General features: G+C 43.0%; 1 protein-coding gene across 3 annotated transcripts in view; it reads left to right on the top strand.

The window, feature by feature from the left end:
* Positions 1-16,502, top strand: part of Rab32 (RAS oncogene family member Rab32) — a 333,760-nt gene that overhangs the window by 250,958 nt on the left and 66,300 nt on the right. The window contains exon 1 of one of the 3 annotated variants that reach the window (XM_067154720.2): positions 9,771-11,227. The exons of the other annotated variants lie outside the window; for them this stretch is intronic. Coding sequence (XP_067010821.2) covers positions 9,959-11,227 — 1,269 coding nt within the window. The 5' untranslated portion in view covers positions 9,771-9,958. Of the gene's footprint in view, positions 1-9,770; positions 11,228-16,502 lie in introns of those variants that run through there. 3 annotated transcript variants of the gene reach the window in all.

The following is a 16,502-nucleotide window of genomic DNA, read 5'->3' as shown; positions in this document are numbered from 1 at the left end:
CAGTCCGGTGGTATTTGAAGGCGCTCAAATACGTCAACCGCGTGTCGGTAGATTTACTGGCACGTAAAAGAACTCCTGCGGGACTAAATTCCGGCACATCGGCGTCTCCAAAAACCGTAAAAGTAGTTAGTGGGCCGTAAAGCGAATAACATTCTGGCTCGGAGACTGGGTGTTTGTGTTTTTCCCAACACTTTCCTCATCATATTCAGACAACACATCTCACTATCAACCACAGAAATACACAATAGTGGGCTGGATTCAGGAAGAGCACCCGGCCGTAAAACAGGGTCAAATCCATATGCCCCCCACAATTCGCACCCGTGACCCCACATGGTAGAAGAGCAAGAAGACGAAAATATTAATGTTATTGGTTTTTTACGTCCCACTAACGACTTTCATGTTTTTCGGAGATGCCGAGGTGCCGAAATTGTGTCCTGCAGGAGTTATTTAACGTGCTATTAAATCTACATCACTTAAGAGACTCGGGTTTTAAAGATGATGGTTTAAGTTCAAATTACATAAACCTTCATCCGATGGAATACCGCCCGTGCTTTCTCAATTCGGATTTTTATTTCTTTATATTGGTCCCACCCTGTCATTTTGTGAACATGTCGATCTGTAGACTCCATTAATTTCTTGTGTAAAGTGATGAAATGCCGCCATGCATCTAACACGAATCCATACCAGGAGCTGCGCCTAGTATTTCCATTGTCAAATGCGGAAATGTTGAGAAATGTTAGTCTTCTTCTTCTTAAGCCGTCGTCTCCAAACGGAGGTAGACGATCCACGCGGCCAGCTCCGATCTTGACTTTGCAGCCATGCCATGTGGATTTATTGGAATATCTCTCAGGATCTTTAATGCAGTGGTTTCCCGTTGCCTTCTGCATCCTAATGCCGTTGACCAAACTGGTTCCTCCGCCTTTGGGAACAATTTCTTGTCCCCAGGACAATAGAGTGCCCTTACCCATACCCGCTCAGAGACTGTTGGCACTTGGTATAGGGGATCTCCTTATACCGAGAGATAATCGGTCCCTTCATTCGTTAGCCGCCTGCATATAAAATATTATGCATTAAACATTAAAATACATTCACCTCCCTCTCTACCGCGGGGAGGTGAATGTCAGGATTTCACCGTCGTTGAAACAAGGACTAAGTGGCATTTCCTTGTTTCTCTGGTTCTTTGGAGAGGAACAGTTTTAAAATTAAAGCCAAAAATAGATAAGTCCAGAAATGATAAATTTGCTTTTATAGATTCTGGCAGGACTGATATGAAACAATCCTGGTATATGAGCTACCGAGCCAAGAATTACAACAGGGAGGGACTGCGAAAACATATGAGATTTTTTTTTCACTGTGCCTATGATCACGAAATATGAGATAAGTTCACCTTGAAATAAACTTGGAATACTTGTTACCTTTCAAGTACAAGGACACCAACTGTTCATCTCCATATTGTAGTTTCGTAACTCGACTAATCTTAGGAGAGGAAAAGGTGGGGGTGGTGGTGGTGGTGGGGGGGGGCAGTGTTTTCTTGTGGTTTGTTTAAGCAGCCATTCAGTGGGTAATACTATTCCACTGTTGGCAGCATTGTGTTACGACACCAGCAGTGCAGAAGCTAGCGAGATGTGCACAGCTCAAAAAAGGAAGGCACGGGGACAGAGCAACTGGAGAGAGGAAAGAAAAACTGTGGACCAAAAAGAGGAGGTGGAAGTTGGGAAGGAGGACCAAGGGACAAACTGTACCGGAACATGAGGACGATCTCCGAAGAAATAAGACTCACTAGGGGACTCGTGCGAGAGTATGTGGTGGACTAGCTCCCTACTGAAGTAAGGAATACACAAATCAGTACAATATTAGTCAGCCTTACTTACCACTTAATGAAGTCTTCGATTGTTTAACATTTATGGTATCCACTTGAACGGAAGCAAATGCAAGCACATTGTTTTAATGACGAATGTTCCGGAAGTAGTTTTTGGCTTTACTATCATTCTTTTCTTAACTGATAATTACAGCATATGATAATGACATAAAACAGGCCTCCCAGCCGCCTGAATGTGAAGTGGACACAATGATGGCGCGTATTTTCCTACAGCAACATTATTTGCAAATCGCACACTTCGTACAAGTTTTAAAACTCATATTTGAAAGAAATTATCGATATTTATGAAATGTGAGGAGCCTCCGTGGCTCAGACGGCAGCGCGTCGGCCTCTCACCGCTGGATACCGTGGTTCAAATCCCGGTCACTCCATGTGAGATTTGTGCTGGACAAAGCGGAGGCGGGACAGGTTTTTCTCCGGGTACTCCGGTTTTCCCTGTCATCTTTCATTCCAGCAACACTCTCCAATATCATTTCATAGCATCTATCAGTCATTAATAAATCACTTTCTGAGTGGCGACCCCATCGTACTAATAGCCTATATCTGCTTCATTCATTCCATCCCTGACCCGGTCAATGACTGGAAAACAGGTTGTAAGTTTTCATTTTCATTTTCATTATGAAATGTGAGTGCAATTCGTCACTGCTAATGTCCATTCTCTTTCTTTTGAATGCTCATTTGTCACGATCGGTTACTTGTGAGCGCCACAAAAGAGATCCATACTACTGAAATGATAAGAGCAAGGTTTCATGAACATGTGATCAGGGTAGACAACGGGTAGGACGAGAGGAAAGTGGGTTGTCTGGACAGAGATCAAAGTGGAAGGAAGAAATAAATATACACCAACCAATATAGCAGAGCTCAATGACAGAGAAAGGTACAGGAAGAGGATAGAGAAGCACAGAGACAAGAGAAGAGGATACTGAAAGTATCAGCTGAAGAACGGGAGAGAAGAGAGAGAGATGACGATGAGTTTCTGGCAGGAGAAGAAGAAAACCCAGAGCATGACGAAGTTGCCCAACAAAACAAGAAGCAGAAGAAGAAGAAGAAGAAGAAGAATCAGTAGAGGAAGCTCGGGGATCCCCCGCAATCATTGAAAATGGCCGCTCGTTTTCTGATAAGGAAATGTACAAGTTTATTTCGTAGTACAAGGTTGTATATTACTACAATGAACAGCAATGGCGATAAGAAGAAGAAGAAGATGAAGAAGTTACACAATTTAGTTTTCAAATCCCAAGGAATAAAAATAATACACTTACTAACAGTTTCCCGCTGACTCCGCCCGCAATGTACAAAGTATGGTGTTGTTCGTTACTATCCTCACGGATGAATTTGCAAAGTTTCGAGTTAATGAAATACAGCACATTATCTGCTGTGGTAATAGAATGTACTATTATGTCAACAAAACACTTTCAAAACTCATCACACAAATAAATTCAATTAAACGTTCCTTGGAACAACACTACGCGCCGAACTGTTAAAAAGTCCTTCAAAGATCTTCGTCATGGAGACAAATGTACTCATAACTTTTCTCAGAATCTACCAAAAGAAAGCGCTTGATTCACTGAGTGTTTTTAGACCAAAACGAACTGCGTACCTCAATTAGAACGAAAGATATGATTGCTTCAATGAGAAAAAAAATGTTGAAGAAATGAGACATCAAATTGAATGTGCACACATAACTTTCCTCAGAATCAACCAGTTTGAATAGTTAAGATCTGAAATGAAATAGCTTGATCCATTGAGTGTTCTTACGCCAAAACGAACTCCATGCCTCAATTAGAACCAAAGATATGATTGCTTCAAACAGACAAATAATTAAAGAATCAAATAATTTGGGGAAGGTGAAAGTTAATTGAGTTATAGTATCTCATGACAAATCTGTGCACGAATACCTTTCAGTTAAAAAAAGAATGAAGGAAGTCGACCGGATAGAATGGCCAGACTGACTGACTTTAATTTTCATAATTTTTTAATACATAGATATGTTACGAACACACACACACACAAGAAGTCCATATTCCAATTATAGAAACGAACACACGCTGACCATGACAGTATTAAGAAATAATCTCGTTCCTAGGACCAAATAATTTACAACTGTTTACAACTCAATCGTCCATCGTAGGCCTACATAGCTACACTGACTGCCGATAGTTTTAAACAGGCTCGAAACTTCAGCATTTAGATCTTAGATAATGAGGCTGTCATTGTTGTTTGCTGACTACTGGGTTCTCAGAGTTGGCTAATTACTTCAAAGGCCTTGTTGATTGTTGTGAGTGGCAGCAAAGGATGGTTATTATTGGAACAGGTTGGGAAAGCCACATTCTTTCAGAAATAACTACCGTATTCCTAACTCTGCACTATGCCGGCCAAAGTTTGGAATAACCCTCTGTAATACAAATAATACTGTGTTGCTTTATCAATTTGTAAAATCACTCTTCAGCTACTGAGTTAAGAAACAGTCATGGCCCCCTCCTCCGCTGCCACTGAGAAGAATTATTTTGAATACAGAGATCGCCACTTGCCTGTTATATAAAGAAAAGCGTTACGAAAGAGCGCGAACCAGATGAAATGTGACGTTGTTTTGAGAACTTATTTGCATGGAATAACAGACCTTGAAGAACTGGAAAAACATTCTAGTAGCTCGTTAGTCTAAGAGTTCACCTTCCCCAGTAACGCTGCGGTGATGTAACAGCCTGAGAGTTTCCGAGTTCGAACTTGGGTTGTAGTGAGCCTCAGAGGCAGTTCTGTAGCTCTTACGTAAATTAATTGGGCCGAAGACGGGAAGTCAGAATACATTATTATGTTTATTACAACCGGCTTCAGTAGTGAGGTCTTGTGAGACGTGTGGAGAAGAAGCAAACAGAGAAGACGGAGATCGCTACACTCAATCAGTCAACACTGATCTGCATGTACGGCACATTTCCAGTTGTTTTCCTAGTCTTTTCTTAAATGACTTCAAAGAACTTGGAAATTTATCGATGATCCCCCTTTGTAAATTATTCCAATCCCTAACTCCTCTTCACATAAATAAATAGTTGCCCCATTTTGTCCTCCTGAATTCCAACTTTATCTTCATACTGTCATCTTTCCTCATTTTTTAAAACACCACTCAAACGTGTTCGTCTATTAACGTCATTCCACGCCATCCCTCCACTGACAGCTCGGAGCATACCGTTTAGTCGATCAGCTCGTCTCCTTACTCTCAAGTCTTCCCAGTCTAAAGTTTGCAACCGTTTCGTAATTCTAGTACTTCTTTGTCAGAAATCACGTAGAACAAATCGTGTTGCTTTCCTTAGAATCTTTTCCAGTTCTCCCGTCCAGTAATCCTGGTGTGGGTCGCATACACTGGAACCATACTCTATTTGCTGTCTTAATAATAATAATAATAATAATAATAATAATCATAATAATAATAATAATAATTTTATATGCTTTACGTCCCACTAACTACTTTTGACGACCGAGCTCGATAGCTGCAGTCGCTTAAGTGCGGCCAGTATCCAGTATTCGGGAGATAGTAGGTTCGAACCCCAATGTCGGCAGCCCTGAAAATGGTTTTCCGTGGTTTCCCATTTTCACACCAGGCAAATGCTGGGGCTGTACCTTAATTAAGGCCACGGCCGCTTCCTTCTCACTCCTAGCCCTTTCCTATCCCATCGTCGCCGTAAGACCTATCTGTGTCGGTGCGACGTAAAACAACTAGCAAAAAAACTACTTTGACGGTTTTCCGAGACGCCGAGGTGCCGGAATTTAGTCCCGCAGGAGTTCTTTTACGTGTCAGTAAAAGTACCGACACGAGGTTGACGTATTTGAGCACCTGAGCTGAGCCAGGATCGAACTTGTCAAGTGGGGGTCAGAAACACAGCGCCTCAACCGTCTCAGCCAGGCTCTTGAATCAATTTTCTCTGGAGTCCATATTGATGGTGATATTGCAGTAAAGGGGTCCAAATGTTTGGTTGAGTAGGACAGGCGCTGGTTTTGCTTCCGGTGATAGATTACTCCGTACAGCAGAAGGTAAATATAGTGGCTATTAACACTGCACTTACATGCAATTTGACAAAAATATATCTTCTGGCTTGGGGGGGGGGCATCCCAAAATTTGTGTAACGTAACGCTACGAAGTGTATGACGGAAGTGGCGTCACATTAGTTGTTACCGTAGACCTTGGCCGCCAAAGATGTCGTATAAATATGGTGTATTGTAATAGAAAGTGCACTATCAGTGACGTCACATTAGCTGTTAGAGTAGGCCTTGGTTTCATTTATTTATTTATTTATTTATTTATTTATTTATTTATTTATTTATTTATTGAAAAATGTATTCATGATCATTAGCTTTTTGCAAAGAAAAAAGTTTTTAAAAAAACATTTTCATTTGAGGCGTAGACATATTATTTCAACCTGCAGAGCGTTTACATAGAATTGATTCACATAGAAACAACTTTTGTTTTAGACCAGTGATATTTTACATTCAGGGGCTGCCTGGTCTAGCCGGTAAAGGTGTGCTCGGCTCAACTGAAAGGGTGCGGGTTCGATTACCCGTCAGGAATTCGGAACATTTAAGAAAGAAGATTTCCACTTTCCAGAGGTGCGGAGGTTCACTCATCCTATACCAGACATGAGTACCAGATTAATGGCTGGGGAAAAAGTGGCGGGGGATAGAGCTAACCAGTCTACCCCTCCAGGGCCTTCATGGGCCGCACGGAGAAGACGTTGCTATGTCCATTTCAGTCGCAATATATGCAGGAAGCACAGCTGTGTTTGAAAGTATCCTGGATTATAGGTAGGTCAAAAAATGAATTTATCACTTCAGAAGCTAATCAAGAATACTAACTGCAGTTCCCATTCATTGGTTTGGCATAATGGAGTATAGGGTATGTACGATTTTACGCTAAGCTTTTAACTTTGAAAGATCGATCATTACTGCTTACTGGCCATGGGTATGTATTGCAAGGCGCAAGTATGCTTGTATGTCTTTGAGGTTGAGCCAGAGGTACTCCTGAAGCCTGTGGTAATTGATGGGGTTGGTACGCATGGATGTTGACGGGGTGGAAGGAGAACCTTTGTCGTCTATTATGTTTGATTGACTGTACAGCTGAAGGTGTGCTTCTGTCCACAATATGTATTTATTTACATAGGTGAACAGTAATACATTGCTTCATAGTAACACTCTGCAGTAAAGGTTCAAAGGTTACTGGGATGTATAAAATGTTTAAAAAATTCATGTGCGGAGCAACCAGCAACTAACAGGGGAGAGGCCACAGACTAGAGAAATGAAAATATACACTCACTCTCATCTGTCGAGCAAGTGGGGTTTTAGGAGGGGAGGGTTTATGGTGCATTACTCTCCAAGGTATTTTTAATTATAATTTCTTCCTCTTTCTTACTCTGGACATCGTATACAACGTGCAGGTTCGGGAAGAAAGGCATTGGGGTCTGGATACAGGGTGAAGTCCGCCATATGAAGACCCCTGATCTCGGGCAATAAAACTCTACACGCTGTTTCGAACTGCCTAAAACTAAAAGAAGAGTTGCGAAAAGTATATTTCCTCGGTTTTGGATACTTCTTCTTATTCTTTATCTGTTTACCCTGCAGGGTCGGTTTTTCCCTCGGATTCAGCGAGGGATCCCACCTCTACCGCCCCAAGGGCAGTGTCCTGGAGCTTCAGACTCTGGATCGGAGGATACAACTGGGGAGGATGACGAGTACCTCGCCCAGGTGCTATGCTGAACAGGGGTCTTGTGGGGGGATGGGAAGATTGGAAGGGATAGACAAAAAAGAGGGAAGGAAGCGGCCGTTGCCTTAAGTTAGGGACCATCCCGGCATTTGCCTGGAGGAGAAGTGGGAAACCACGGAAAACCACCTCCAGGATGGCTGAGGTGGGAATGGAACCCACCTATACTCAGTTGACCTCCCGAGGCTGAGTGGATCCCGTTCCAGCCCTCGTACCACTTTTCAAATTTCGTGGCAGAGCCGCGAATCTAACCCGGGCTCCGGGGGTGGCAGCTAATCACACTAACCACTACACCACAGAGGCGGAGTCCGTTTTGGATACACTTGTCTTAATTGTAGATTTTCTTCTCCTTCTTTCGCTTTTGCCACGCGTTTGTGGTCGCGGGTGCGGACTGTGTATCACATGTGGATTTGGCCGTGCTTTACGGTCGGATGCCCTTCCTGACGCGAACCCTATATGGAAGGATGTAATTACTATTGCGTGTTTCTGTGGTGGTTGGTAGTGCAGTGTGTTGCCTGAATATGAAGAGCAAAGTGTCAAACACCCAGTCCCCTGGCCAGAAGAATTATCACACGCGCTTAAAATCCCCGTCCTGGCCAGAAATCGAACCCGGGACACTCTGAACCGCTGACCATTCAGTCAAGGAGTCGGACTTTTCTTTATTGTACATCAATCAATCGATCAATCAGTTACCACTGGTCTCCATTTAGGTGCCAGATTCCCTATTTGTTTGTACCTAATCTTTTCTTAAATAATTGCAAAGAACTTGGATATTTATTGAACATCTCCCTTTGTAAATTATTACAATCCCTAACTCCTCTTCATATGTGTGAATATTTTCCCCAATTTGTCCTCTTGAATTCCAACTTTATCTTCATATTGTGATATTTCGTAGCCTCCGTGGCTTAGGCGGCAGCGCGTCGGCCTCTCACCGCTGGGTTCCGTAGTTCAAATCCTGTTCACACCATGTGAGATTTGTGCTGGACAAAGCGCAGACGGGACCGGTTTTCGCCGTCATCTTTCATTCCAGAAACACTCTACTATCATTGCATGGCATCTATCAGTCATTAATAAATCACTTTGGGAGTGGCGACCCCATTCTACTAATAGCCTATAGATGGTTCATTCATTACATCCCTGACCTGGTCAAAGATTGAAAGACAGTTTGTAGGTTTTCAATTTAATTTCCTACTTTTATAAACGCCACTCAAACTTATTCGCCTACTAATGTCACTCCACGCCATCTCTCCAATGACAGCTCGGAACATACTGCTTAGTCGAGCAGAAGTCTTCTCAGCCCAAACTTTGCAACATTTTTGTAACGCTACTCTTTTGTCGGAAATCACCCAGAACAAATCGTGCTGTTTTTCTTTGGATTTTTTCCCGTTCTCGCATCAAGTAATCCTGGTGAGGGTCCCATACACTGGAACCATACTCTAGTTGGGGTCTTACCAGAGACTTATATGCCCTCTCCTTTGCATCCTTACTACAACCCCTAAATGCCCTCATAACCATGTGCAGAGATCTGTACCCTTTATTTATAATCCCATTTATGTGATTACCACAATGAAGATCTTTCCTTATATTAACACCTAGATACTTACAGTGATCCCCATAAGGAACTTTCACCCCATCAACATTGCAAATGCATTGCTATGAAGTGTTATGGCTCATAAAGGTGACGGAAATTTAAATTGTTCATGTGATTTTTTTGCTGTTTGCATCGCCTTATTAGAACAAAGAGTGTCTTGGATATTAACCTGCAGAATGGGTCTTAAAACATGCCCATTTCAATTCCAGATCCCTTAACTTCGCCTCGATGTTCGAGATCAGCATTAGGTTTATTTCTTCGCAGAGTTCGCTGTTGATTACGTTACCTAATATAAAAAAAGAGTTCTAATGTGTTTCTAGTTATCGTCCGCTGAGCTAGCTGACTATAGAAGACACATTTAGATTACAATTACCCTCCCCCTTTATTATTCCGCATTCTTGGACTAACTTGCAAGGCCGTTGAAATGCTGAGGAGGTACTGGCAGGATGACCTTCCCCCTTCCTCGCACGGGGCCTGTCCAGCCCTGCCCTCCTCCCCTCCCTTCGCTCCCTCCCTACCTCCTCTGACTGGAGTCACGTCAGGTTTCAGCAGTGTTCCGGTGTCTTTCTCGCTGCACCTGTGTCGTTTCGTACTCCAGTTAGACCGTGTGCCGTGCTGCGCGCTTCGTCCTCTCAACACTGTGCTTTCTGGATTACAAATATGACGCATTGGAACGTACAAGATACTTGATTTTGTGTTTAAATATTTTCCGTAGTGCATGGATTGAGATTTATATAACGCTTTGTTTATGCTGATTTTAGACTGTGCTTACGTTTTAACTCCAAGCGTGTTGAAGCAAATTGAGAGAATGGAAAAGAAAATTGCGGCAAGTGAAAGTGTGGCGGAGGATTCCGCTAACAAGACTGCTAGCAACAGTGGAGCAATCCCTAAGGCTTCCAAAGGGGACAAGAAGGGCTTGAAAGGGTCTATTAAGAGTGTGGTGGGGAAGAGTGCTTCCTTCAAATTGGGCAGCGGGCGTAAGAAGTCTGATGGCGAGGTTTCGGCGGTCAAGGAGGAAGAGAAGCCCAAGAAGAGGAGGTTTGGCAAGAAGGAGAAGAGTAAAGTAGTTCCCGGGGAAGAGACGGGAGGAAGTAGTGCAGGAAGTCAGTCGTCTCTGGCCGCGTCCAGTGGTGGTGGAAGTGTGTCTCCCCCTGTGAAATCCCCCAAGACTAGTAAGGCTTCTTCGCTCGCTAGGAAGCTCAGTATAGGCCGATACCGGCAGCATAGCAAATCAACGACATCGCCGACGTCAGAGTCTCCCGAGCTGTCTCCGACCATGTCAAAGATAGATGTGTCCCAGGAAGACCTCCGATCGGTCACCTCCTCTACTTCCACGGAGGGTCGCCAGGGCCCAGAAGGGGACGACGGATCCGTATTCGAAGAAACTCCCGTGTCTACCCCACCAGTGTCTCCCCCACCTGCAACCAAACGCGCCAGCGACGACCAATCAGGCCAGGTTGTGCATGATCAGGTTGACCAATCAGCAGACGAGCTTCCAACACCTGCGGTGGAACCTGCCAAGCCCCTGAGTGAGCCCGTAGTAGAAGCTGTCAAAGTGAGCAAGGTAGATGAAGCAGCAGTAGCGCCTACAGAGGAGAAGCCAGCTACGCCCACTAGTGCTGCGCCGGCTACGACCCAGGACGTCTTGAATGACCTTCTCTCAGAGTTGGTCGGAGCATCATCTCCTGCCGCGACCAGCGTTGATGTGTCAGAGCCCAAATTGATGTCTGAGCTGCCCAAGACAGCGACAACCACAAAGAGTCAAATTCTGTCCATCACGACCCCGGCTGTGAAGAAGCAACAGCAGGAGGAAGAGGCCAGGACTGTGTTGGTGCCGCACGTTGTAGTGGCCAGTGACGTCACTGAGGAGGAAGAGCAGTTTGGTGACCTCGACGAACAGACAGAAGACTCCCCGACAGCCATCATGTCCGTGTCAACGCCGTCACCCTCGGCACCGTCAGCTGACGACGCCATCGCCGAAGCTAGAGATCGCATGTCTCAAAGTCTGGGCTCTGGGGTGAGTCATTCTTTAAAACACATTAGAACGTTAATAAATGCGCGTGTAAATCCAGCTAACATATTAGCAATAAGTAAAACATACAGCATGGTACAACATTATTGTAGACCTCGTGAACTTCCTTCTGAAGACGCGGGTCAAAGTTCTCTGCGAAACGTAAAGAATTTCACTTGTTTTTTGACATGGCATAAGCGCAAAATCCTACATCATGTAGATATGGTAACTGCTTGACTGTCTGTCGTCATGTAATCTTTAAAGTACTGAAGTGTGGGGGAAGTTAATGTTAGAACGTTGATCATTTAAAAGTGTCAAATGAAATCTTGAATTTGTACGCCGCACGTGGAAATTCAGAAGGGAAAGAAACTCAGGCTATGGTATGGTATAACCGTAAGCGAGTTGTCATAGTTACTAGCAGTTCAGGACTGACGCTTCCCCTTAACCTATCAGGGGGCTCTGACACTCCCAGTCTTCAATCTTCTGAACTCCTCATTTTTAAACAAAGAAGCTCGTTATACGAAACCATGAGTGAATAACTGTAGTCTTATCTGTTTGTATCACTCTTTAATATGAACGTCTTTTTTACGTCAGTTTCACCGAGCTCGATAGCTGCAGTCGCTTAAGTGCGGCCAGTATCCAGTATTCGGGAGATAGTAGGTTCGAACCCCACTGTCGGCAGCCCTGAAAATGGTTTTCCGTGGTTTCCCATTTTCACACCAGGCAAATGCTGGGGCTGTACCTTAAGGCCACGGCCGCTTCCTTCCAACTCCTAGTCCTTTCCTGTCCCATTGTCGCCAAAAGACCTATCTGTGTCGGTGCGACGTAAAGCAACTAGCAAAAAAAAAAAAAAATTACGTCAGCCTCGTGTCGATAATTTACTGGCACGTAAAAGAACGCTTGCGGGACTAAATTCCGGCACCTCGAGGTCTCCGAAAACCGTAGAAAGATCAGTTAGTGGGATGTAAAGCCAATATTATTGAACGTCGTCTTAGTTTTATTTGTGAAACTTGAAGGTGTACGCATTTAAACGCTTGACTGTTCCATAACCATGGCTGATAAAATGTGTATAATCGTGACGTCGCGGACTTCTAAGACAATTGTGCAATTATTCAGAGTTCTATGTAAAGCGCAGATAAAACCTAGGCAGTGTCTTGTCTCAAATGCCCGAGCTCCCTGGCTGATTGGTCAGCATACAGACAGTTCAGAGGGCCCGGGTTCGATTCTTTGCCAGGTTGAGGATTTAAGTGCGTATAGTTTAGTATTCTGGGTTAGGGACTGGAAGTTCTACATACAACCCATCCCCCCCACACACATACACAGACCACCTCAAAAACACGCAGTAGTGAATACATCAAAACATCCCTACGTATAGATTTGGCGTGAGGTGAAATAGTTTCATCGCCTTTAAAGACGACCCGAGATGATAGGAAAAATTCAAACTTCCGTTTTAGAAAATCAAATCATAAACATCTTGTCACGGCCATCCATGAGCGGTTGCTAGGTAACGTCGCGTCCACATTTTGTAAAGCATATCATGTCAAAAAGGCCATGAAAGTAGTATGGTGTAATCAACCCCACATGACGCGTGGTAAAGTCTATTAGAAGAACGCTGCTGTCAGAGCCCCCTGATAGGCTGGGCGAGGAGTCTGTCCCGAACTGCCAGTTACATTTCGCTTATAGTCTAAGTAATAAACGGAAGAATCTGTTGGTAATCCGAAAACACCTTAACATCTTGAATTAGAATGAGTCTTGGACACAGATCCTATCAAAGATAAAGGTCTTGGACGCACCTCACTGTCCAGAATACACCTTACAATAATGTAATAAGAAGCAACTCTTCTCTCGTGAAGTTAAATACCCCATTGCCAGCGTCAGCTGTGTTATCCTCATCAGACCTAACTCAACAATTGTATATCGTAATTTCTCAATACTTATCAGACTGTAGTATCACGCTATGAATACATTTCAACCACGAAGACCCGTAGTTGAATGCGCTTTCTCTGAATACTGGCCGCATGCTCTTCTAAGGCCGAACGGCATTATAATTTTTTAGACGTAAGTCTTAAGAGATTCTGTAGTTTTAAGCGAATATTACGTACTATAAATGTTATGCGTAGGCATGTTGGTATGTTTGTAATAATGTGACGTAACCGGAAAATGGGAATTAAGAGGAAATGATTGAATTCCTCTTCACAACTTTCGGAATTTACTGCTGACATGTAGCAATGATGTTGATTTATACTCCCTTAACACGGTTGAGAAGGTTTTTAGTGTTCCCTCCATTTGATCAACCTGAAATTTGATTTTGTATTGGTGAAAATGAAGTTTTTTGTAAGTTTTAGTGATCATAATTTAGTATTTATTTATGAATCATTTTTAAAGCTTTCAAGTTAAATGGATCGTAGTGTTCCTGTAATGCAGTTTTATTCCTCAGAATAGGCTGTGAAAACGGTTAATTTGAAAACCAGCAGCAAATTGTAATTTTTCTGGAATGTTGGTGTGTGAGTGGATCGCAAAGAGAATTTCGTCTGAAAACTATTCATTAGAACAATGACAAATAGCACGGATGAGGTCTTCAAACATTACATTTTATTTATGTACGATCATTTAAGAATTTAACAAATGAAATAAGTGTTTTAGTGATTGATGAAGGATTTTATTTATTTTTGGAAATAACATAAAACAATGACTTGTCATCGGTTAAGATATATTTTGTTTATCACATTGCCGGGAGTGTCGAGAGGACATGTTCTGCTCGCCTGATGCAGGTCTTCCTTCCTATTTGACACCTATGAGCGATTTAAAAGCCTGAGCGTGATATTATAAATATTATGAGGTAGGGAGAGGGTGAAAGCCTGTATTTGCACATGGCGATCTCTTGTCGAGTAACACTGTCTGTTCAAGAAACGAGACTATGGGGTAGATATAGGCCTACATGTGCCAGGAGACAGCACTCAGTTTTAGCTCGTCTGTGTCAAGAATGACTGTGAAACTATTGTACTTCGGACAAACTTAGTTTGTGCTAGAGAGTTTAAAAACTCGACCACCGGACTATCCCTCTGATGGCAGAGCGCTGGTCGTCTGAGCTCAAGTTAGCACGTTAGATTAGATCATTCCGGTGGGACAATATTCCTGCGCCTTGGAATCTCCAAAAATAGTAAAAAAAATTAATAGGCCGTAACTTGTTTAATTCCATGGGGTAACTGTCTGTTTTATTTACTTGTATATTATGATCATGAATTGTATTTTGGGAAACTCAATTAGTTTAAATATTACAACTTCTTATCTACATCAGAGTGAAATTAAAACCAGTAAATTTCTCTCAGAACTCCGTATTTCTGAGTGAATCGTTCGAAAACATTTTTCCCGTAAATGCCGCATGGCTCATGGCCGTCAGTACAAAGTGTGTGACGTGTGTTACCTAGCAACGCTCTTTTCTGGAATAGCAAGTGTTGGTGGAAGGCCATGGCTAAGACACATATAGAAGGCTGTTTTATCACCTCATCACGCTCTAGAGAACTGATAAGTTTCATTCGTGATTGTTCCATAGGCCATGAGTCATTCCCCATGTCGATCCACTCGTAGACTCTAAATTCCATAGGCTACAGATGTGTCTCGAAAAAATTCTTTAGATGCAAATAAATTATCAGAGTTTAATTTTTTGAAAGATATATATGATTTTATTTTCCCAAAGGGAATAAGTTACAATGCATTCTACAACTTTCAAGATTCTGCTAATCACTAGTGGTGGTTATTGTTTTAAAAGGGGGTAAGAAATGACTTTTTAAAGTAAACTCAACGTTACCGTTCAAGAAATAAAAGTAAGCTTTCGGTGAAGTAGAAGATGGAGCTCTGGCACATCAATTTCGATGTTCCGTTTTACTCTCTGCTGCCAGATGCAGAGTAAAAAGAAACTAGGGTGTCTATGGCTTAGTTTTGCCAGGTCAACACCAAATGTGACGCCAGAGATATTTTACATGCCGACATGATACGACATCGCCTTTTTTCTGCCCTTCAAAAATCAGACTACCTCTGCCGGGTTTGAACCCGCTACTTTCAGAGACACATACACTACCACTGATCCACAGATCAAGGAGGCAGTGGATACACAGGCTAGAGGTTCTGTACAATTTCACAGGTGGTGGGGAGTGAAATATCTCCACCTTTTAGCTCTCTTGTTCTTTCCTCCTGTTGTTGGCAAATGCCGCAGCTGTCACTGCACGCATAAGGTTAGTAACCGGATGAATGAAAGACGTAATCTGTCAAGTTGTTTTACCAGTGGACGGAATGTGCTCGTATATTTCAAAACGCTGTCTTATTAGGAATTCACTTCCCTGAGTGACAAAAGCTGAAACCTGCCTTTACAGACAGGACGACATTCTAAACCTCAAAAACAAGAGATTTGGTCTTGTTTGATATCCTAAACTATTACTTAACCTGGTAGTTAAGATGTTCTTGCTATCGGGCGGGCAGGCAGGATCATCCAGCACGTTCTATAGTCGTGAAATGAGCATTCAAGACTAGAATTGTCGCACGTCTTCGACAGGGTAACAAACTCTGGCAGACACTTTTAATTGCAGTGCAATTGAACTCCTAATATTACGATGGCTTTACCTTCGGCACATTAACACTCTTACAGGCTTACTTGTGGCAGGCTCCTCAATTTCTACTTTCCCGCTCGATTTGCAAGGATTAGGGAGGCCCTTCTTGACCGTACTTTATCTGAATTCTCCGAAGGGCCTGTCTCTTGTCTTCTCTTCTGAAATGAAATGAAATGAAATGAAATGGTGTATGGCTTTTAGTGCCGGGAGTGTCCGAGGACAAGTTCAGCTCGCCAAATGCAGGTCTTTTGATTTTACACCCGTAGGCAACCTGCGCGTGTTAATGAAATGAAGACTACACATACACCCAGCCCCCCCCCCGTGCCAGCGAAATTAACCAATTAGGATTAAAATTCCCGACCCTGCCAGGAATCGAACCCGGGACCCTTGTGACCAATGGCCACCACGCGAACACTTTAGCCATGGAGCCGGACTCTTTGATCTTCGCAAAGAATGGTTGTCCAGTTGTACTTCGTCTTAAAAAAGGCACCACTCTGATTGGCTTAAATCCGGTTTAGACTGTTAGATCACAGCTCTGCTCCAAATAGTTAGTGGCTTGGCGGATGCAAACTGCATGGATAATTGTGCTGAATGTTGTTTATTGATTTTTCACTCGGGTATACTCTACAAATCTCGACAAGCGAGTCTTTCATTCAGTTATTCTTGCTTGTGGTGAC

The sequence above is a fragment of the Anabrus simplex genome, chromosome 10 (genome assembly GCF_040414725.1).
Source record: "Anabrus simplex isolate iqAnaSimp1 chromosome 10, ASM4041472v1, whole genome shotgun sequence".
Classification (NCBI taxonomy): domain Eukaryota; kingdom Metazoa; phylum Arthropoda; class Insecta; order Orthoptera; family Tettigoniidae; genus Anabrus; species Anabrus simplex.
The sequence above is the reverse complement of the archived record's forward strand: the minus strand, read 5'-3'. Positions and strand labels throughout refer to the sequence as shown.